The sequence below is a fragment of the Telmatherina bonti genome, assembly GCF_933228915.1.
Source record: "Telmatherina bonti genome assembly, chromosome: 14".
Taxonomy (NCBI): domain Eukaryota; kingdom Metazoa; phylum Chordata; class Actinopteri; order Atheriniformes; family Telmatherinidae; genus Telmatherina; species Telmatherina bonti.
The window spans coordinates 21,700,017-21,723,810 of NC_136612.1; the positions used below are offsets into that span (position 1 = coordinate 21,700,017).

The following is a 23,794-nucleotide window of genomic DNA, read 5'->3' on the forward strand; positions in this document are numbered from 1 at the left end:
TCAGCCAGCAGAGAATGTTTTTTCCTTCACTCCACGTTTCCAACTTTGCTCTTTAAATGACAGCAGAAGATGAGAAATAGATGAGGCTGTTTTGATGAAAATGTTTACATCAAAGTTATACATCACTACCAAACCAGTTGGCTGTGAGTTAATGAGTCGTGCTGTAAATGACTGGAGGTTCACATGTGAATATATTGATGGGGACAGATTGCCACGCTGACATGGAAACAGGCTCAGATGTTTCATAAAAACATAAAGAGCTTGCTACTAGCCTATTCTTTTTACCTACAGTCACTCAGGGGGATTCAGCAGAAAGCATGATACGACATCATACATTAACCATCTAAACGCTAAAAACGGCTGGATGAAGACACAAACAGAACATATGAGGAGGGGGGTGGGGGGGGTGGGGGGGTGCAGGGGGCGCGCTGGACTGTGACCAATACAAAAGGAAAAACAGAGCTAAATTAAAAGCCCAACCATAGGTGTAGGTGTGAGCGTGTAAGAACTTTCAAAGAGACTACCTGTGCCCTGCCAAAGGCATTTTTGTGCTGAAGGCACTTTGAGGCTGTATCAGGCTCTTCAATCGCCTCTTAATCCAGGTGGTGTGGAGTGTAGCTGCTTTGAAGTGTGTGCGTTTGTGCGTGCGTGCAGATACGTTGTGTGTGTGTGTGCGTTAAAGAGAGTGGATGTAGATCTGAAGGCGAGGCATGCACCGCTTACCACAACTTAATTAATAATCTGCAGTGGGAACCGGGCCAAACAGACATACGCACACACTAAAAGGGCATGCTAAAAAAAGACTGACATTAGTGGGAGAAAGCAGAGTGACAGCTTTCTCTCTCTCATACACACACTTTAATGCAAGCACACACATCACACTTACTTAAAAACACAGATAGCGGGTAAACCGGATGTGAGGCTTTGATCTGTAGCTGTTTGGAAATGAGGTTTGTTAAAGGTGTGCAGTGCCTGAGTGCACTGTTGATGAAATGGGAAGAATCTGTTGTGCTGCTTCTGTTTTGACTGGTAGAAACAAAAGACATGTATCCTCAGGAAAAGACACTGCTTCTATATGGTATGTTTCTCCGATATGCTTCCCATCAGCTTGCATTGCTGAAGAGCAATTATGTTTTTTTTTCTGTAGCGTCATAAAAAGTTTCACTCTGGAAAACAGACTGAAAACTACAGTAAAGACTTGCTGACACATGGCTGAAATCATTCAACACATAGGAAGAGAGTCGTGTGACTGCTATCTGACAGGTGATTAGGATGAGGGGACATCTGCTCTATCAATGTCTGCTAGTAGCTTCATCGTGCTTATAACGCGGTGCAAGCTGCACACTGGGGAGCTGATTTATGGGGCTTCTTAAAAACAAAACAAGACGACAAACATAGGGAATAAAAAAAAATCCAGATTTGAAAGAGTCTTTTTCCACAGCTCCACAAAGCCTTTAGTTCAGTGGCAGCGGTATTTGTAAGCGCTGAAAATGACGCTCTGTTCACCATGCATGACTCTCGTAACAATTTGAGTTCAATCTGCTAGTGAGGGAGAGCTGGGAGATGTTATTTGCTCGTTTGTCTGTAATCATTGCTGTCTTGCCTGCGAATCTGTGTGTGTGCGTGCGCGCTCGGGAGAGAGTTGGCGCTGTAATGACAAGAGGCTTTATTTCCATTTCACAGTTTGCCATCAATGCCTGTCAGTAGTGATTCTCTTCATCCCCGCCGCTCAGTGTCAGCGCTGCATCACGCGCAGTACAGAAACGATGCATCACAGGCACACGCGTAAGCAGGCGTACACAGATAAACATACATCAAATGTGGAGCCACACGCAAAATACCAAATGTTCAATGATTACACGCGGGCAGTTCTCGGTATCAGAAAACCAATTACATCCATTACCATCAGTGTGAAAAGGCTAAACACCGAACCCACATCATAAGGTTGGGACTAAAAAGTTTGCTTCAGGCTTTGGAGGCTTACTGGATGAGCTGCTGAATCAGAGATTGCCTTAACTTAAGCAGGTGGGGAGACATTAAAACCACAGAAAGTGTCTCAATCATGCTTTCTACATTCCTGCGTGATGGCAGCGATTGCACCAACAGCTTCATTCCAGCAGGAGTTGAACTTAACAGGGTCAAACTCTGCTTTTTCTAGTTTTTCCCATTTATCCCATTTCCATCCCTGTTCTGATCAGATGCAGGAGGATATTGAGATGAATTCAGAACTCAAAAAAAAAAAAAAAAAAAAAAACCCAGCCCAGAATCATCGTGTCCCACTTAAAACTGCACTTCAAACCAAAGTGTAATCTATAGCGTGCAACAAGATGGGAGCTGCCTGATGCCATTTCTTAATGCGATTGAGAAAGTGTGTCGCTTCCCTCCCTCCTCTCGGATGACTTCAAAAAGTGAGCAAGGGAGCTGTGTGATGTTTTTTTGGGGGGACGGCAGAGCCTTTACTTGGACTCTTTCATCTGCTGGGTGACTCACTCACTGTCTCTCTTTCTCTCTCTCTCTCTCTCTCTGCCGCTGGGCCCTGTGGTGCGCTGAGAAGACGAATAGGCTCACACAGATCTGAGCATGCGTACGTGTAGACAAATACACAGCATAGGTTTATTCAACAGCACACTGAGCAGAATATACATGGAAATTCAGGCATATCCAAACAATAAGCTTAAAGGTCGGCAACACGCACCCTAAAATGAGCCTTCTCCCTAAAAATCTGATTCCTCCCTTTTGTTTTCTCCTCCATCTTATTGTCTCACACTTAGTCTGTCAATATGAGGTGGATGTGGGGGCCTCTTTGATCATCCTCCAGCTAGTGTTTTTCTCCTCCTTGCCTAATCCATGACCAACAGAATAATATGATTTTGTGCATCTCCAAATGGCGCAGGGCCAAACTAATAAGTCAGCTGTGACAAGAAAGAAGACATAGTTATGATGACGACGACGACAACAATCCCGTACCACCACCTTCTGGATGAATCTGCGAGTGTGTCATTGGTTCAGAATCAAAGCTGGGCCTGAAATAGCAACCAGAAAAGCTATATTACCATCCCCTCTTTTTTTTTTTTTAAACTTTCAACACATTAATCTGTCTTACAGTTTTCCTCCTTGCTAAAACACAACCCCCCCCCCAAAAGCTAATTCTCAGTGGCTTAAACTCATATGCGGCCAACAATCTTTTAGTCAAACATTAAACCCATATTGCAAAAGTCATCTGCTGTTGCAGTCACTAAGCACTTTTCACACTGTGATACACTGGTGTTGCAAAACTGTAAACACTGACAGCAAAATGTGAACACAAATCAAACACAGCTATCATCTGAGACACAACCGCCCACAACCGAACGCACGGGTCTGATGATGTGATCAGACCGACTGTCAGTTCAGAGCACGCAGGTGGAATAAGAACATCATTTAAAAGGGACAGGGAGCAGACACAGAGGCAGAGGAGGAAGAGCTCATGGTAAAGGTAGTAGATGAGGAGGAAGAGGCAAAGGGAGACCAAGAACAATCATTACTGATGGAATTCGGGTACACTTTGTAACTCAAGGTCATGAAATGAGTGAAGCAGGACAAATAGTCCAAACCAATCTGGGTAGATTGTTTTTGGCCAGGATCATCAGCACATGAAGAAAACAGGTTTGTTGTTTCTTGCTGAGCTACATTTATTCTTAATGCTAAAAACTATACAGTTCTTTACAAAATGGTCACCAAACAGCATAAATGATGTTCATAACAGAGTTAAGGGACCAAATGTTTGCAGTATTCCTCTTCTTCAGCTGTGTTACAGCTAAAATCATTGCTTTCCAACGCAACTACATTAATACGTAAAGGAAGGCTTCATGTGCTGATTATCAGCTACACACAGACAGATTTTACCTAAATAGACATTCAATCAGTTCCATTTTGTTGCTAATCTCTGTTGTTGCAGTTATATTTCTGAAAACATAGACCCACACAAACACGCAGCATCCTTAAAGCAAACACATATCTGAGAAAAAAAAGACTAATTGCAAGGCTGAGGACTTTACACCTCTACTTTTTAAAAAAAAAAAAAAATTCTTTTTAATATTCAACCAGCATGTGCTTGTGTCAGAAATGAGTGAGCTGTGTCGTGTCTTGTGTGAAGCCACATCAGGCATAGCCAGAGGGACACAGATTCTGTAACACAGGGTGCAGGGATTGGCTACTGGAAGCAAAAAAAATACTGCTTTCTCATTGGCTACCACATTGCCCCCAGGTGATATTGTCACACTTGGTTATTTCTTTGATGAAATAGCCTTTGATCTAAAGTAAAAGTAGGTATGGATGCACACACACATGCATTACAACTACTTTGCACACACATTTTAAACCACTTGCCTGAGGAATCATCAGAAAATGTGCGACTCACCATTAGTCATGTCACTTTCTGAATTTTGCAAATATGGAGTTTCTGTGTAATGAATGGCAACATTTACCCCAGCTATTAAAATCTATGAGAACAGGATTAGCTGTATTTGTTTTATATGCAGACTTCATATACCGGTATATATAAGAAGTGGAATTATGTTCTCTGTTTATTTTGTGAGCACATGAAGTCACACACAAACACACATGGCCCCACCAACGTATCTGACTAAATTTGTACATCTAATCTCCTGTCGCAGTTCAAAGAGCTGTGCTCTCCAGACAGAGTAAATATGAATTCAAGGTTCCAGACGTTCATTCATTTCCTATCAAACCTAAAGCCTCTTGATCTTTTGTCTTCCATGATATCAAATCTCTGGTATTGACGAGCTTGGAGCAGGTATGACACTGTTGTGTGAGATGAACAGCTTCAACACAAAGATTTTGCTTTCACTAAATAAACTTTGAGTTCAGCAAGGCAGTTATTACAACATTATTACAAACATTACTTGTCTGATGTAATGGCACATTTATTAGTGTGTATATATACACATTTTCCTGCCCACTCACCCCCCAACATGGACCATTTCCCATTCAAATCTGGGAAATGAGTGCGTCTGGTCTGAACTTTTGATCTAACCATTTAGAGTTCACATTAGATGAATCAGTAGGAATACCCTGTTGTTTAGTACTTTAGGGCCTTTGGTAGGGCCAATCAGTTGTATTTATTAGGAAATCTAAGATACAGGAATGCCAGTTTCACTAGATAAACATGACCAAATAAAAAGAAGGAAGGCAAGATCTGCACAAAGGAATATAATATACAGAATAAATATACAGAAGGCAAAAAAGCAAATGATAAGTATGACCTGCCAGTTGACAGACAACTGAGTGGTAGTGTTAACCTGCACAAAGGAGGAGGTGAAAAGTGCAAGGAGGACAAGAACATTCCCCAAAATGGAGTAAGCGTCACATGCACTATCCAGGCAGATACAAGACCCAAGAATGTGAATTTACATTGCTCCTCATCAACATATTTAACCTTCTTTTACTTTTCTATATTCCATATATCTGTGTGTGTGTGTGTGTATATATATATATATATATATATATATATATATATATATATATATATATATATGATAACTGCCCATAACATCTGCAATGGGTCTCCAAAAGTGCCAAGATGGAGTTTATCCACGTTTGTGGTTATAGCCAGAAACCATGAATGTTTGGATGTTCTAAGCTTTGCCACAACTTGAAAGACGAGGAGAGGATATGGGGAAAGACATAGAGACAGGTGGAGGGTGGGGGTGTGGAGCTGTAAAAGAAGTTAGATAAGAAGGTGATGGGAGTGAGAGGCTGGATTCTTGCTCACTGCAGCCCAGAGATGAGTTGTCTTTATCAGGCATAGAAGCAGCCTCAGTCCCCTTATTGCAAAATAGAGATTGAGAGGTCCGAGGTTCTGTTTGCTCATTCTCACCCATGAACACACACATGCACATCGAGGCACACTAACAAAGATAAACTTCAAAAGCATCCAGACTAACACCCCCACACACCTATTCCTCAGCTTGCCACATTCACTTTTTCTTCCCTTCTTTCTTTTTGCAGCAGATCAAATAAATGGCACTATCTCACAGAACAATCTTGTTTCCTCTGATTTTCTGTTTCTCATTATTTCATTCCAAAAGCATTGACTCTACCCCCAAAACATCCACCAAAACATCCGACTATCCCTTTCTCTGCTGCTTTTTCTCTCCCCTAAACGTATGTGTGTTTGATGAGAATCCATTCATGGATTTAATGGATTTTTCTGGCCTTTTTTCACCAGAATCTGGGAGATGTGGTGTGAAAAGGGAAAAGCTGGCCTGCTTCTGCTTCCAACAGCACAGTGGACTGCAGAGGACAGCATTTCTAACTGCTTCAAAAGAATGAGAAATTTTAAGCTTATAAAAAAAAGGACGGAATGAGTCAATATGGATCTGAGGCCTGACTGACTTCAATCCCATGTGTGGAGACAAACGGAAAGCACAACGATGAAGTGAAAATTTTCCCTCCTTCCTTCAAAGTCAAACTTGGAGAAAGATTAAAATGGAAGAAAAAAGGAGAAAAAATAAGACATTCAACCTTTAGTGAGATGTTTTTAGAAACATGCACTTTCAGTTATGTAGATAATGGAAGAATTCCCTGGTCTATTAAAAATAAAATGCAGACAGTCTTATCAGCTTCTGAGTTCAGCATTGAACCTTAGGTTGCTTTCACATCAGGATAGTCCGCCAGACTCGGTCCGACTGGGGACTCGGTCCGACCGGGGACTCAGTTCAGTTCTAAGGGGGGGGGGGTATCCATGCGGACCGAGATTGTGTTCACGCTGCACTTTGGTCAAATGTGCAAAACCTTTACGATAACATATCCTCATTCTCACCAAAGGTGGCGCTGTACTAGAATTTAGCAAAATAGAGGACAAGGCCTGCGTGAAGAAGAAAACTCTGTTCCTATCGGTGTTTTGTTTTTTTTTATTTGGTCTTATGAAAGTATACTGCAGAAATACATGGCAACAATGATCGCAGTATGAATAGCAGACGAAGCAGAGGACTCTTAACACGGTCGCTATGTATTTACCCACAATGCAATGCTACGTCAAATGCAGGAAGTGGCTTTTTTTTTTTTTGCAGTCCTGTATTTGGTCTGCATTAATGCAGACTGAGATCTGCATTTGTAGGCGAACAGAATTCGCTTCTTTGGTCCGATTCAGAAGAAAGCGGACTCGGATTTGAATAAAAAAGGCTGATGGGAATGTGTCTTTAGTGCTTTCAATCTACTACAAATTGCCAAACGACTGTAGGTTAGATTCACCTGCATACACACATGATGAAACACAGAAAAATTAACTTACGTGTGCCTAAAACAACGGCTAGCAACAAAACAGCTTTCACACACCCAGATGGGGAAATGGCACAGCAGGATTACTCTGTCATAAACACACACTTTTTCTAAAGGATCTCTCTCAACTAAGTACCACTGGTTCTGTGTGCCATATGGAGCCAAAATGGCTGCCTGGGTTCTTTGGAGGTCCCTGCATTCCGTTGCTAATGCTGTGCAGCTGGGGTCGTGATGGTGTATAATGAAAAATGCTTTCTTTGATGGGCCCTGCTGAGGTATTAGGTTCTGATCAACACCACCTTAGGTCAGCTTCTTCTTAGGCCAGCATGAGATTTCACAATGGTGGGCAATTTTTTTTGCAGCTGACAAACATGTTAAGCAGTCATATCACATAAGACATGGGACATAAATGAACATAGAACCTACAGGTTATGAAATATGAGAAAATAATACAAGATACTGAGAGCTGACCGAACCTCATATTCTCCTCTCATCCAATTAATTTACCTTCTCACGACTGGCATCCTTCTCCTGCTGGTGGCTTCTCTCGAGGTCACTGCGAATTCGTTCCATTTCAGAGCGGAGCCTGTCCAGGGAGGTCTCCTTGTCCTGGATCACCCTTTGCCTTTCCTCCTCCTGGAACAATGCCATCTCAGCCAGGTGCTGCTTATGTTTGGCATGGACCTGCTTGAGTTCCTCACTTAAACTTGACACCTGAGCCTCCAAATCTGAAATTGTCTGGACAGCAATATGGAAAAATACAGTAGATTAGGGGAAAATATTTTATTTTAAAGCACAGATTGTGTCAAATGTGTTTTATGTGGAACAACTCTCAGAACATCTAGATATATTTTTAATGTAAACTGAAAATAAGTAAGGTGAGGTGAAGGGAGATAATTGATATAATAAATGATATTCGAGAGTGAAGTAGAGCGACTTCTGTTCATCTGCCTCACAAAAAAGCGGCAATGTTTCTGTTGTACTCTGCATGGATGTGGGTGGGGAGCCTCGGTGACCTCTCTCTTCACCTCTCTCTTTTTGAAATGTTCAGCCTTGACTTTGCTCAGAAGAGCCCTTTTAATAGTGCTGCCAATGAGAGTCAACATTACACAGTAGGAATGCTAATAAGTAAAACCCCATGGCCCAGAAAACACCAGAAATAGACCGATCTGACACGTGCATGGAAGCTACATCTCCTGGGTTTGGGAGAAGTCTAGAGGAAAAGATGTTGATGGTTCAGTCAAAACTTCACGGCACAGTTAAGGTGATAGAGGTTTCAGAAGGAAATGAGGAAGAAGCATTAAGTTAAGCTTTAGGTGGCTCGAAAATACAGTCTAGTGTTTCACACTTCCATACCAGTACACTTATACAGGTATGTACACTTATACCTGTACACTTATTCCCTTGCTATTGCACATCCCCATTTCTCACCTCAGTTATTTTCTTACTTTAGACTGTGTTGTGTGCTTTGGCTGCAGACCCCCTCCCCTCCCCCAAAAGCCTGGGCATCCCAGGACAACACCGTGTTAAGGCAATAAGACAGCAAGTGTCTGAAGTCTTTTTAAGCTGGCACTGGGGAGAATCATAAGAGACTTCAAAGGTGTGTCATGAAAACAAGCAGATGACGTGGCTATCAGTTATACTTTCTACACTGCACACATAGACAGATGCCCTTGTGCGCAGACACACAACAACAGACACAAATTGTCATACACGTTGAGTGTAGCACATTCAGAAAGTGTGTGTGGTTGAAAACAAAAACACTTACAATCAGCTAAGTCCCACTCCATTGTTTCTCATTAAGTTGCACCAGCAAGGGCAAGCAGAAATCAGATGTGAGCCTTCAAGAAACTTTAATGTATAATTCTTTATTCATCTTATTTGATTTCTATTTCAAAAGTCCTTTTTAATAACCTAAAATATATTCTTCTACAGCCAAGGCATTAGCAGTGATACAACAGAAATGTTTTTTTTTTTTTTTTTTCTCGTCAAAAAGAGTGTTTTTTTTGTAAAAAAAAAAAAAAAATGGTCAAACAAACTTTAACAGCCTACATGATGAACAGCTTTGTAAGGAAGCTGTCTTTGGTAATAATACAGCCGAAACGCGGGTTCAAACTGATTTAACTAAAATGACAATGAAGTTGGATGGTAAAATACTGATGAACAGTAAATGGTTTCAATCAAGAGAAAACATGAAAAGGTGAAGAAAAAATGGGCAATATCTACTAGATCTTCTTTAGATAAAATACTCTACAGTAATGACAGACACAAACTCACTGTGGATATCTCACATCAGCTTAAACAAATTTAATCAAAACATAACAGATTTATTCAAACTATGTATGCACTAATAGTTGTTACATTCTGAAACTGTGCTGACTGATTAAACCTGCGCTTACAGTAACTCTTAAAGTAACAATATCTTTCTGACCTTAAAACTGACTGGTTTTGATGGCACACTGACATTCATAAGGCAGATTCCTGAAGTCCAAGGCTGCATAAATGCCTTTCACAACTTTGGTTATTTGTTCAGGAGCATCATGTTACAACTGCATTTTTCTTAGTAATGCATAAAAGATTTGTTGTAGATTAACTACTTTTACTGGACCCTTGCTGATAACAGTACCAGGAGATACTGCAGTGTCATCTGGACTGGAGTGCAGTACGACTTCACACATAAACTGCATTTGCAACTGGTCTGAAAAAAGAGTTTACAGAATTTTCTGTTATAATTGTAGCCTGGAATAGTAGACATCGTTCAAATCTCAAGAATCTTAGTGGTTTATGTCAGAAATACTCAATCCAGTACTACAAGAGTCACAATCCAGCAGGTTTGCTATGTAGCCCTGCATCAACACGACTGACTCAAATTACTGAGCCACTGTGCAGAACTCGATAGGATGTTAAAATGCTTTTAATTTGATTCTGGTATTATCAAGCATCAAGACACTAAATTATTAGCTTTAACTGAAAAATACATCACTTTAAGCATAAGCTTGACTTTTTTTGCCCACACACTGTGGTGTACCCCAATTCCACTTGTTCCACCTGATGACCTAAAAGTTCAAAACAACTTCCACAGGAGTGACACACATTTGGATGTAGAAGTTGTAAAGCTTTCTGGTCATTTAACATGACAATGTTTGTGATCTTCTGGAAATGAACTTGATTGAGATATACTCCACCACATATTAAAATGATCCCAGCTTTTGTAAAAATGACTTACAATGATTAAACCCAGAATGGAAACTTTGTGTCATTATTGTCCAAGAAGCTCTCTATGATGGCAATGTGGGTCTTATTGCAGAATCTAACATGTACTTTTATCTTTATCCAGCTATAATGATGGTTTGTCATATCAGTTGTTGAAATAATGGTAAACCCCTTCTGTGTAGTTAGATATTGACTCTTATGAGACTTAACTCTGCAGCGCTGTTCTCTGGAGGTGTGGAATTTAAAGCAGCTTCTCATCCAGCCGTATCATATTAGTCGACAAAAACTCAATATAAAATAATGTTTTATGTTCCACACCCTGACATGAGCAATTAGATAAACGTAACAGAATATGTCTTGGAGGAGAGCATCAATAAACAATATTTTATGTGAAAACTCCATTTATATTGTGGAGCAATATAACAAGTCTATTTACTATTAACATTAATTTGACAATTTATCCCTAAACAGACAAATAATGGATGAGGGTTACAGGATACATATGCATTAATGCATGATGTTGTCTCATCTAAGCAAAGAAGATGCAGGGATGTGTGTCACAGAGAATAACTTTTTGCTGTCAGATGGATAAATATACTACTGGCCGATATCCAAGGCATGATGTATGCGCATACTAAACATCACAGGAGGTGGGGTGGGGTTATGTTGTAACACATGACAGAGGATCGACATTTAATGACGACTTCAGCTGTGATCAGTTTAAAAAAAAAAAAAAAAAATCAGCCGGCATGTAAAATTAATTAGATGAATTCATTTGAAGAAGCAGTTCAGGATGAATGTACTTACACAACGTCAAGTACACACGTCACACTGGAGAGTTTCATCGAGTACAGTCAATAAGGGAAATATTCTAGAGGTGAAGCCAACATTTTCCACTAAAACAACCTGATTATAAAGACATTCAAGTTCTGTCCTTCACACCTGGGTAACAAAACAAGAATTGCTCTGCGATCGTTTGACCAGTCATCTGGTAAATGACGACACGCCAGCACTAAGATAATCCAGGTCTAGGCTGCTCTTTTCATCTCAGCTTTGACTCAGTCTGTCATCACCTTTTTTATTTGACTCATTTTAATCACGTACTTCGGATTGAGAAGCCTTGAAAAATTGACAACATCATTATGTAGCCCGAGAAAGACCTCCGCCACTCTCCCCCATGCTGTTTGAAGTCCAGATGGTTTGTACCTTCCTCTAGAGAATAAATACTTATCTGGGAAAATAATAGTCATTAAAGATGTTTGGAGGAGGAGCTGGTGGAACAAATATGAATGACAGGTTCTGCATAGAACAAACAACTGCGAGGTTTACATAAACAAATGTATTTCACTCAAAGTTTTGAAGCAAGTTCATATTAATGTTTAAGAATTCAACAACTTTAGAAACACAAAGTTGACCTTGTCAAAAATAGTTACGATAAATCAAACACAATGTGTGTGTATATGTATATATGTATATGTATATATATATATATGTATATATATATATATATGTATAATATATATATATATATATATATATATATATATATATATATATATATATATATAATGTATGTGTGTGTGTGTGTGTGTATATTATATACACACATATATATATATACACACATATATATATATATATATATATATATATATATGTATATAATATACACACACACACACACATACATATATATATATATATATATATATATACATATATATATATATATATATATATATATATATATATATATATATATATATATACATGTGTGTGTGTGTGTGTGTGTGTGTGTGTTTATGTTTCTGAGAAAATGGTAGATGCCAAATAATTTATTTGAAAATTAAGAAAGTTTCCACTAATGTTATAAGTTGTGTTGTGCAAAGTTCCATGTGTCAGCACATGTCAACATGTAAACATGAGACATAAGAAAGGTAGCTTACTAATGAATGACTGAAACAGCCTATAAAACTTCCCCGTCCTCCTGGGAGCACTGATCAGTTCACAGAACACACAGCAGCGTAACATGTCTCACCAGCGAGACAGTTTATCACCATTGTGATTATTTAAAAATAGAAAAGAAAAGGTTTATTCTTCCACGAGGGCAACAATATTCAGGTCCATACTGCTGGGAATTGTGAGTAAATCCCATGAATTGGTTGAAGGCCATATACACATTGGGCTTTGAACCCAAACACTTCATTTTAATTCTCATTTAGGTTACAAACAACAAATGAAAGAGAAAGATTTATCAACACGTGAATGATGATGGGTACTAAATGATGCATAAGCCCCATGTACACAACAGATGGGTGATCTAACCTTTATAATGTGTTGCAGCGACACAACGGCTGAAGCCAGAGTTACTTTGAATGACACGCTCTGGTGGGATGAGGACAATGTGTCCCTGTGTGAGTTTTTCTTTTCTTTTTCTCTTTTTTTGCTCTTCCCTCCAGCTGTGGCTACGACTCATTGGCTCTCCTTCCCAAACACAAGCCCAGAGCCAGGAATGCTATTTATTAGTGTCCCACCACATCAAGGGGATGAGTGGGCATTACTCATCCTGGGAGTGTGTGACTGACATTAGCTGTTCCCTTTTCCTGCCAAGTTTGGAACGGCAACTGTCCTTTCACTGATTTGAGGAAGATTCAAGAGAAAGTGTGGAGGAGGAAAGCAGGGGAAAAAAAAAAAAAAAGAGGCCTTGCCTCGGTCCCCACAGCAGGCAGTGATGGCTGCTTGTCTGTCACCAACATGCTTCTTAATAGCATATTTGTCCACCTGACCTATGTAGCTGTGGAGTGTCGTCCGATCAGATTCTCTGACGTAAGAATAAGATAAAAAAAAGTATTCTTTCTGTAACTTTCTGTAAGCATCAACAGAATACAGATTTAGATGTTTAAAGGGCTGCATGTAAAAGGCTTCTTTATGCTCTGAGGGACTGAAAACCGCTTGATACAAAAGTTTAAAACAAAAAAACAAAAAAAAAAAACAAGAGGCCTTACCCAATCTGCTGCAACACCAGCCAAAGCAACCCACATCTCCAGCAGTTTAAAAGAAACCGTCTAATCTTTTTAAGCTGTAACTGAAAATGTTGATTTCTTCCATCTTAACATCTGACATTATGCAGGTTTCAGATCGCTACTTAAAACACTGAGCGAGCAAACAGGAACTGAAGGTACGGAACGAGCACTGGGGAAGTTTGTTTTCTGTCACCTCCTCTGATTCCGACACTTGTCAGACTGAGACATCATATTGAAACAAATCGGGCAGCGTGGTATTAGTTAAGGCAGGAAGAAAAAGTTGTGTGGTGATGGCATCTCCAGAAATCACACGTTTACTGGCTGGAAAAGACACTCCCCGACACAGTTAGACAAGGAAACGTTAAAAAAAAAAAAAAAGCATGGGCATTCACTGTTGTTGGGGACTTTCTAGCTTTATTTTGAAACATCTGAAAAGGATTAAAACTACTTATATATATAAGTAAACAATTATTGTATGTAGATGGAAAGACTTCAAGTAGCAAACAAATTTTTTGACCAGGTTTGACATGACAAATTTTTCTAACACGTATATTCTTAAAAAAACAACAACAAAAAACTGCAGACTCATTTATTTTCAATATTTGTGAAAAAAAAAAGTTCTCATAATTGCAGAAGACTTGTAAATAAATGCCGTAACTAAGACCATCGCACTCTTTTTGACTAAAGTAACACAAAACATTCCATGCCGAGTTTGTCTGGCACCATCTGTGCCCTCATTTAGTGTAAGGACATTTTGTCCACAAACACATTGATAAACATCCATCTTCCCTCATATCCAGCTAACGGACAATACGCGTAATTCTGCATGCTGACTATTTTCATTTCATGAAAGCTTGAAGAGTTGAACACATCCCCAGTTGGGAGGCTGGTTTGTCAAATGGCTTCCCACAGAGCTCCAATCTAGCTCACGGTGGAAAGCGACAAGGACAGAGTGGAGGGGTTTAAGATGAAGACCTGCTGTCTTGGCTAAATGGAAGCAGAATAGATAGTCCCTCTGTGTCTCGGACGTCCATTAACTTGGAGCTAAATGTCATAAACTCATTGTGGACGAAATACGCTGTAATAAGAAAATAACCAGAGCTTTCCGGAGGGAGATAGCTTCCTGTGGTGAGCAGACAATGCCGCGAAAGATGCACTTCGGCGGGATTGTTAGACGCTTAACGGGGCGCCAAAAGTTGTACGGCAAAATAATAAACAGAACATCCAAATTGAATGAAAAGCTTGGCACTTGACAGAAATGCTTCTTTTGCTTCACACGGCCATCTGGAGTTTCTTTGTTTTAGATCTTAAAACTTGTTTCACAAACTCTTGTTGTGATCTAGAATTATTTTAAAAACATGAAAAGTTGGAAATATGACGTATATTTATAAGTTTTGCTTTTTTTCTCCACTTTTGGTTTGTTTCTTCATGCACAATATTGTATTTTTATTCAAATAAAAGTAATAAACAACCCGTATTCTCGCTCTGAACCCACAGCAATCAAAAATGTCCCCCCCCCCACAGTAAATATCTGTCTTGCCCGGACGAAAAAACTGTCTCAACCCGCTGTGCTTTTGAGACCCCTGAGCGATGTGAATGGGCAACATACAAAATGGTTGTCCACAGGAGAGCGGCGGGTCAGCGCGCACGCACGTGTGTGTGTATATATGCGAACATGGAGCAGTGAAGACCCCCTACCTGGGCATCGCGCTTCCTCCACTCCTGGGTGTGCTGTTGGTGCTGTTGTAGGGCGGCCCTGGCCTGCCTCTCCAGGCTGCTAACCTCCTGCTGGTGTTTCTGGACCAGGCTGTCTTTTTCCGTGCTGTGCTGCTGCTGTAGCCGCATCCTCTCCTGTTCGTACTGCGTGCGCTGCTCAGCCATCTGATTGGACAAGCAGGCAAAGAGAGACTTCATCAGCCAACACACACTCAGAGCAATCCTGTCGTCATGACAACTTGTCCATCCACATATCCATCCATCCTTTTCTTCGTCCCGTTTCTTCCTTCCCATTCTACAAGCCGGAACATTCATTCGCTCAACCCCTCTAGCATGTGGAGGGAGAAAAAAAAAAAAAAAAAAGAGTGGGGAAAGTTTCCAAGTTTCTCTCAAGTGGTCGCAGATCGACACAACGCGATATGTTTACATGTGATTTTCTCCCCCATCCTCCCACTTCTCCATCTAATTGTACATATCGACCCTGAATGTCCCATTTCTTTTGCTCTGCAAGTCTGTCCCCCTCGCCTTTTTTTTTTAGATCGGCATATAAAAGAGCAGCTAGTTTGTGCTATGCAAGAGAGCTGGTAGGGGTTAGCCATCTGGCTGCAGAAACTACCCGATGCCCCATGCTATGCGCCTGACAGCATGTGAAAATCGGCTTAGTCAATGAATATGATGATTATTATAAACCCAAATCTGAAAGAGCCTGAGAGGGAGCAAGGACGTTAACTTTGGTAAGACCAGAGAACATGCTAAATGTTCAACCATAGCCTATGTATTAATGTCTCCCAATCAGCCCCGAAGTTTTAAAAGTGATGAGGAAACTCTGGTGAACAGGCTGTGAACCTTTAAGATTATGGTGTTGAAGAATGTGTAAATCACTGAAGAGAAAGGCTTGGTTAGAATATATAAATATATCTGATTGTCAAACTTCTATGTACCATACAGTAGAAGTAAAGTACAAGTCCTTTAATGGGACAAAACGTATTATTTCCACGGCTTAATCATCCAGTGAGCTGAAGTAAGCCTGTAATCTCCTCTGGCTGTCGGTGTAGTCACCTGCTGAGAGGTGAGCCTTGCCGGTGAAGCTCTCAGACCCGGGCTCCAAAGCCTTTCCCAGGCTCTGTTCCGTTCCCACTCCCCCATGGCGGGGAGACAAGCAACCCCCACACCATCCTACCGTGCAGGCCCAGTCGGAGCCTTGAAAGGACAGCAGGGGCCTGGGGCCCAGTTGCCTCCCTGCTTTGTAGCTAATCCCCTGCACATTGTGCATGACGGCACCCTACCTGGCCTGCCAGAGAAGCGGAGATCGACAGCCTCTGCACCCGATGCCTGCTCCATCCATGCCGCTATTCTCCAAAGTTGGAGGCTATTCAGGGCAGGTGATAAATGAGGGGCTATCTACAGGAAGCTGGATTCAGCCCCCAGAACAGAGAAGGCAGCAACTAACGGACACTTCATTTGGGCAGCCGAGAAACCTCAGCTGGATAAAAATGTATCATTGGTGTGGCTCTGATGACAAAATAAAAGGGGCGGACACAAGCATGAACTTTGGAGACGACTCGCACAAATGCAGACTTGAGGGCAAAGAACAAGACAACCGATGAGCACAAACTAAAGTACGGGCAACCCCCTCCATATGCTTCCACTGGTGATGTCAATGCTGAAAATTCCACAGGCAAATAAATTTGCACTACCATTAATGGCTTTTCCACTCAAACACATGGCAAACACAAATCCAGACAGAGTATGCTGCCCCGCAGGGATGGTCAGACTCATGCAAGCAAGCAAGTTACAGCAGACGGATTGATAAGCAGGTACTTGCTCGGAGAACTCCTTAGCAGGACATGCTGCTAGATTCGGGGAAGGCATCCCGGCTTGCTGCACAGTCCCACTTAAGAGTTTTGAACTACGGGGGTTTTAGATGAAAGAAATGGGCAAGATAGATCCGCTGAAAGAAAAACAATGAGGAATAAAAAAACACAAGGAGGAGAGGGGATGACAGAATGCAGACCCAACAAGGAGCCTGCTTGTGACATCACATAGCGCAAGCGTGCAGGGGATGCTGGGTGCTGCGGTTCTTAAAGGGGCCGGTATGGTGCTTATGGGGGGGGAAAGCTGACTCGTTTAGAGCACAGCTTGGTGCCACAGACACAGAACGGGCCGGGTGTTACTGCACAGCACGACTCCTGTCAGCCTGGGCCGACATGGTTGTGTGAGTGGGATGGATGCATTGAGGCAGGACAGTGAGGTAATGGGCTTCTTACAGCCCCAGGGGGGAGATATCTGAAATGTTTAGGGTGGTGGAGGAGGGAAAGCGAGCGATGAAGGGAGAGGCTGTCTGGTCTCAGCAGGGGAGGCAAGGATGCATGAAAGAGGGGAGAGATAAAAAAAAAAAAGAGAGACAAACATCTTTTTCCTCACTGTAGAGTCTGAGCTGCAAACACCCAGTGTGTGGCACTGAAAGAAGGCTTACAGCTGGACTCCTTTATCATGTTTTCTACTGATCTATCAACTGATGAGAGATGATACTGAGCTTTTCCTGTAACTGTCAAGCACTTGACTCAAAATAAGCTGTATGATGCTTTCTACATCTCAAACCTCCAGAGCGCTACAAGGAACTGTGATGCCTGAACCGGCAAACATAGTTCCCTCACTGAAACTGCCCTTTTGTGATCATCTGAATGGACTACCTTGACCCCCGCAATCTTGTGACATCACTCTCTTCGGAGTGGAAAATCAGCTCCGAGAGACATCAGGTAGACAAAAAGAATTGTAATTTATGCTAATGTGTGGAAAAACAAAGTCCACATGATGCACATGCAACATCAAACAGCTGGTTTGACAGTAAATCATGCATAATGGCATGTCATCACACAACTGCAGATGCACATTTCCACTTTTGTCTAATGCACTTCTAACTGCAAACGTCACCAGCTTTTATATCTGGACCATCATAAAGACAGATCCATCATCTTTGTGCATTTTTATCTCGAAGAAAAAAGCTTCCTGATGTGCTTCTAACCTTCCTGGCTTGTCTTCAGCTGTCAGCTGCAACTCCCCCTCCTCTTCAGAGCTGCAGCAGATGATCAGAATTTGAATATTTCCCACAAATCTTTGACAGCTTAACTGATTTTCACATGAGATGGAATTCATGATCTCTGAGAATAATACACTCCAGCAGCATCTCAAAACACTAATACATTTTTACTTTGACTGGATTATTACATAGGGGCAGAAAAAAAAAAAGTCTTAGATTTAGACGCAATCGGTTTAAGCAGCGCTGTCTGATTTCTATAACATCATGCGTTTACAACAGGAAGAAGAGATTTATTTCTAATTTACTCCTTGCTTTTGTTTTAGGATGTGAATATTTGGACAAATTACACAATAAATGCATTACATTTCAATTTTTATGGATTTTCTTCTTAAAACAAATGCCAATTTAATTTCAAACACCGGTGTTCAGCCGGGGTGTAAATCACTAAAAAGAACAGTTTCTCCACTACTTGGAAACAGAACTAGCCGTATATCCCTCATTTACATCAATCTAGTGCAAATTACACGCAATGTAAAACTCCATCTGGCCTAAAAATCCACGTTTGCGTGCTTATTAACGTGCAGGTTGGGTGCCAGCTTGGTGCCTGGAAAGCAATCATGTTGTGGATACAGATGGAAAATAGAGATGTTACAGCAGTTAGTGCTGCACATCCCACCATGCTATTGCAGCAAATGTCCACACTGTACACAGGACAGGAGATGATGCAACCTATTTCTATTCCACATTATCTAGCAAAGCAATTAGAAAAATATTTATTATTGTATGGCATGAGATATATGAATACACACATTTTTAATAACGCGTTGAAGTTACTTTTCTATGTACATTGTTAAAGATTGCCAAAAATATTGAATTATGCACTGTTGGCCCTGCCTCAGTGAATTCAGCTGCCCCTAAATGATATCCATTTCTCTGGGTTAATTGAATCTGATGTCTTTCTTTAAGAGAGATTCATTTCAATGTGCTGTGAAAACGATTTTTTTTTTACTCCTAATTGAAGAAGAGGAGCAGAGATGGGTGATTACTCAACCATGCATCTTCAAGGCTGATTGTATTAGTTTTCAGTTGGCAATGATTATATTTATTGAGTTGGAATTTAAGCTTAATCTAAAGCATGTCCTTTATCGTGAGATATCGGGGTTGAACAATTGGGAAGAAATAAGACAAACCAAGACCAAATGGATCCCAGCTTCAAAAGACCAAGTCTATACTGGTTATGCAGCAAAGGTTACAATGTGATGATGATGGAGGCAAGAGGGGTCTTATGTTCCCTGCATACGCAATGAACTTAAAAAAAAAAAAAAAAAAAAAAAAGATGAGGAGGAAGAAAAGCAAATATTTACAAATGGAGACAAAAAAAAGAAAAACTCAGTGATACAAACCTGCTGCTCATATTTCTGTCTGAGTGCATCAAGCTGCAGAGAGAACTCCTTGGCCTGCTTCTCCCTAAGGGACTTGGAGCAGTTCAGGTCTTCTTCCACCTTCTCCATCTGGAGGCGTGAAAAGGACACAAGCAAAAGTTGAAATTATTTTGACCCACTCGAAATAATTCAGCACACAAATGCATAACTGATAGACAAGGTTCATAAGAGTACATTTATGCTGTGAGTCTGCAACAGTGTGTTAATAATCTACTGGAATTCTGAGATCTGCAGGGATTCGCCGTATGTTTATGTTCCTTATCATCACAGCATCAGCACATGTCTTCTATATACATCCAGTCATTTAAAATGAATGAGTAGATGTTCCCACGCTTTTTAATTCACTGCATGAACAACAGATGCGAAGGAACAACACATATCTGCAACAAAAACACACAGCAGTGAAGTGTTTCGAACTGGAATTTTAATGAAGTGCAAACTGGGAAAAGTATTTAACACTGGAATGACACAGCAACAATCAAGTTATCTGGCAATGTGTACGTATAGTGTATTAAACATGCCGTTGTTCACATCTAAACTTACAAAAGCAAGAAAACAGGTTGAACACAAAGTCAACAACCACAACAAATAGTAATAAATTAAAAAAAAGTAATCAATAAAAAAAAAAAAAGTAAAAAATAAAAAAGCTTTTGTGTCTGTATGGATTTTTATTTTATTTGTATAGAGAGGCATTTAATGGCAACGCATCTAATTTATCGTAGCGTCTGCACTCCAACCATTTTCATGTTTCTGTTCAGGTGATAATCATCAACAACAAGAGGAAATGTAATTTACTGAAACGCCTCTGCATCTCTGCGACTCTGTAAGATTCAGGAAAAGCTTAATGTGTTTTTATTAATCCATTTAGAATGCAGAGGCCTCCTTTGAACCACACGCGCAACTGCGATTTGACTCTGTTTGGTACCCCCCCCCCTCCAATAGGGCAATCTTTTTTTTCCTTTCAGCGCTGTCTGAAAAGCGGGATGCTGATTTTAAAATAAGAGAAAGAAAGACAAACAGAGGAAGGGAGTAATACGGACCGTTTAGATATCACACGATGTGAAGACATAGAGAGGGAGAGGATGATGAGAGGAGTGATGGGAGGATGAGAAAAGAGAGTAAAAACTTCTTTTGAAGTTCTTTCTGCAACATTAAAGTCTTAGTAGGAGGATGTGATGCAGCAATGCACAAGCAGGGTGGGGAGGGAGAAGGGGAGGAAAGGGAAAGAGGGAGAGAAGATGACAGGGATGCAGAAGAGACTTCTCTCCTCTCCCATGGCTTTGATGTAGGCTGAGGATAAAGTTAGATTGAAGATTGGGATGCCAGGGGCTCAATGGGAAAAGAAGGAAAGAGCAAGACGATGGAAGGATGAGAGATGGAGAAAAGAAAAGAAGCAAAGCAGGGGGGGGGGGGGGGGGGGGGGGGATGGAAAGAACAAGCCAGGCTCTCAGTGCAAATATTTGAAAACATTCATGTTGAGGCAATCTAGAAAAGTTTCATATGCATCCGTCCAATAAGACAAGATGGTGTCATTTTTAGTGTTTTCACTGATATAACCTCATCATGACTTTTGAAAACTTGCAAAAGATTGCAAAAAAAAAAAAAAAAGTAAATAAATAAAAGTTCATTTATAGGGTTCAGATACAGGCAGTATAAATCGGCTCGTTCGCTAATTTGAAACTAGGTAAGAAACTTCACCAATCAGCAACTAACACTTGCTCATCTCAACCCTTTAAAACATGAAGGGCCACACTCCGTTCAGTTTGGCAACACAGCACACAGATACAGCGTAGCTAAACTCGGTAAACAAAAATCACCTGTAGCTAAACTGCTTTGTGAGACTCCAGCAGAAGTTTTAGGTTGAGTGCGTACTGATTGGAAAACTCTCCAAAAAAAAAAGTGGTAGCCCACGCAGCACGGAGGGCTGATTGTAAGGCAGCGTCAAGGTTTTAATTAGTCTCATAGCTTATAGCATGTGTGACCTGTTCTCCAGTGGAGCCTGACCAGCCCACATTACACCCACTGACGAGAAGTAAGGTCCGCATGTAATAGCGCAGAAATGAATGCATCTGCTTAATGAGAAGGATTAAATGCAATTGATTCATTTGGATGCTCTAAATGAGCGCAAGTGGCCCGAGGGCGATGATGTTCTTGGCTCTTCCATATAGATTTTTTTTAGAGTTTGAGCAGTTAAAAGGTGCGAGAATATGACCTGGAACAGTTACTGCAGCAGCGTCGGAATGATAATCTGCCACGAAACCGTGTACAAAACTAAAATGCAGTACACACATGAATATTACAAACCGACTGGGTGTGCAGAATGTGGAGATAGAACAAACAGGTTTGATGCATTTGTGAGTGTGTAGTGTGTTTTTCAGACCTGGAGTTTCATGTCTGCATAGGCCTTCTCCGAGCTGAGCTCCACCTGTTTCTTGAACTGCTCCAGCGCCAGATCGGCTTGCTGGATCTGCTGCCTTTGGCTCTCCCTGGCTCGGTCCAACTGGCTTTCCATCTCCCTTTAAATTAAGCACACACACACACACACATACATACACATGACTGTACTGTGAGTAGCCATAGAAACACACATGCAGACAAGACAGTCAGATACATTTTAGTTAAAAAGAAGAAGACACTTTGATATTAATCAACAGCATATTGTAAAGATATTACAATTAATTTCTACATATTAGATGACATATTTATACATTTAATTTGTATTCGGTTGGTTTTCCACTTTGGATTTGTTGTAAAATGTAAAGAAAGTAATTAGTACACACAGTTCTGCAGTATCAACTCACGTCATACTTGATGAACATAATTCTGTGTGTGTATGTGTGTGGGTGTGTTCAATCTATGGCAGTATATTGCTTTTGTTGCCGCCAAATGTCAGGTCATGAAGTTGCAAGTGCAGAGGATTGACAGGCATACTGAGGGGGACAGCCTCATACTGAGAACTGTCAGAACCCAGTCAGCAGGCCCAGCCACAACATCATGTACAGAGCACCTGAGCAGCTGTCAAACTCAACACATGTGACGCGTGAGTGTGTGTGGGTGGGTGGGGGGAGTGCACTGGTTGTGGATGGAAGAGAAAATGACAAGGGGAGAAGTGAAGGAGATGTTGAAAGGTGTTTTTTTCATAAACCACTTGTAAATTTTCATCTAGCCATCCATCCACTATGGGTTTGTGGGCTGTGGGAGGGGTGTGTGTTTGAGTTTATCCCAGCTGATATTGGGGCAATAACTAGGGTGCAGCCGGGACTGATCACTCAGTCACAGGGCTGACATGCTTACATCCAGCCCTACAGGAAGTTTGATCCTTCAATTAACCTAAATTTCAGGTTCCAACCCAGAACCTGTTTGGTGTGTGCCAGCAGTGCATTTCCATCTTGCAATGTGACTCATTCAACTACATCATGAATTAAGGTTGAATTAGAAAGAAATGTGTAGAAAACCAGTAATCAAGCATCACTGGTATTTAGAGAATAGTAAATCTCAGTCCACTGCTGGATGAGTTCAAGTGCAGGCAATGTGACAAATACCCACAAGGCCAAAAGTAACAAGCCGTCCAGCAATCTGGGCATCAAAGGCAAAATTCAGGACAGGCTGATTTATATCTGAATTCCCACACAAGTAGGCATCAGTATTGAAACCCTTGGTGGAAATTCCTATATTGCTAAAATATACCCAACTAGGCATGTCAGGGCTGTTTTCACACTCAGAGAGCGTGTTACAGATGGAGTCCTACCAGAAATTTCAAAGATTTACCTATTTATTCTGAGAAATAGACTGCAGTGAAGCCTGTCAAGTGGCTGCAAAAGTCTGGTTCTATCTAAGAGGCTTGCTGGGTCACAATTAGGCATAAACAAAACAAGTAGCGATGTCAGTGTTACCCTGACGGTCCACCTGCTCTCTGAGCTACAATGAAACAACAATACGATGTAGATTTAAGTCATTACACTTCCAAAGCCCAGGACACTTTTGCAAAAAAAACCTATGAGAGGGTTAGGGACAGTGTTGTATTTTTACAATACTTTGTTAACAGTTACTTTGTTTAACAGTTGCATATGCAGTGGTGT

General features: G+C 40.9%; 1 protein-coding gene across 1 annotated transcript in view; it reads right to left on the reverse strand.

Annotated features, from left to right (window-relative positions):
• cep112 (centrosomal protein 112) overlaps window positions 1–23,794 on the reverse strand; it is a gene marked incomplete at its 3' end in the record, with an annotated part of 102,547 nt that overhangs the window by 32,313 nt on the left and 46,440 nt on the right. Inside the window, exons 18-21 of the mRNA XM_079253572.1 lie at window positions 22,096–22,231; window positions 19,677–19,784; window positions 15,216–15,398; window positions 7,789–8,019 (exon numbers count right to left, since the gene is read on the reverse strand). Of these exons, the coding sequence (XP_079109698.1) occupies window positions 7,789–8,019; window positions 15,216–15,398; window positions 19,677–19,784; window positions 22,096–22,231 (658 nt within the window). The remainder of the gene's footprint in view (window positions 1–7,788; window positions 8,020–15,215; window positions 15,399–19,676; window positions 19,785–22,095; window positions 22,232–23,794) is intronic.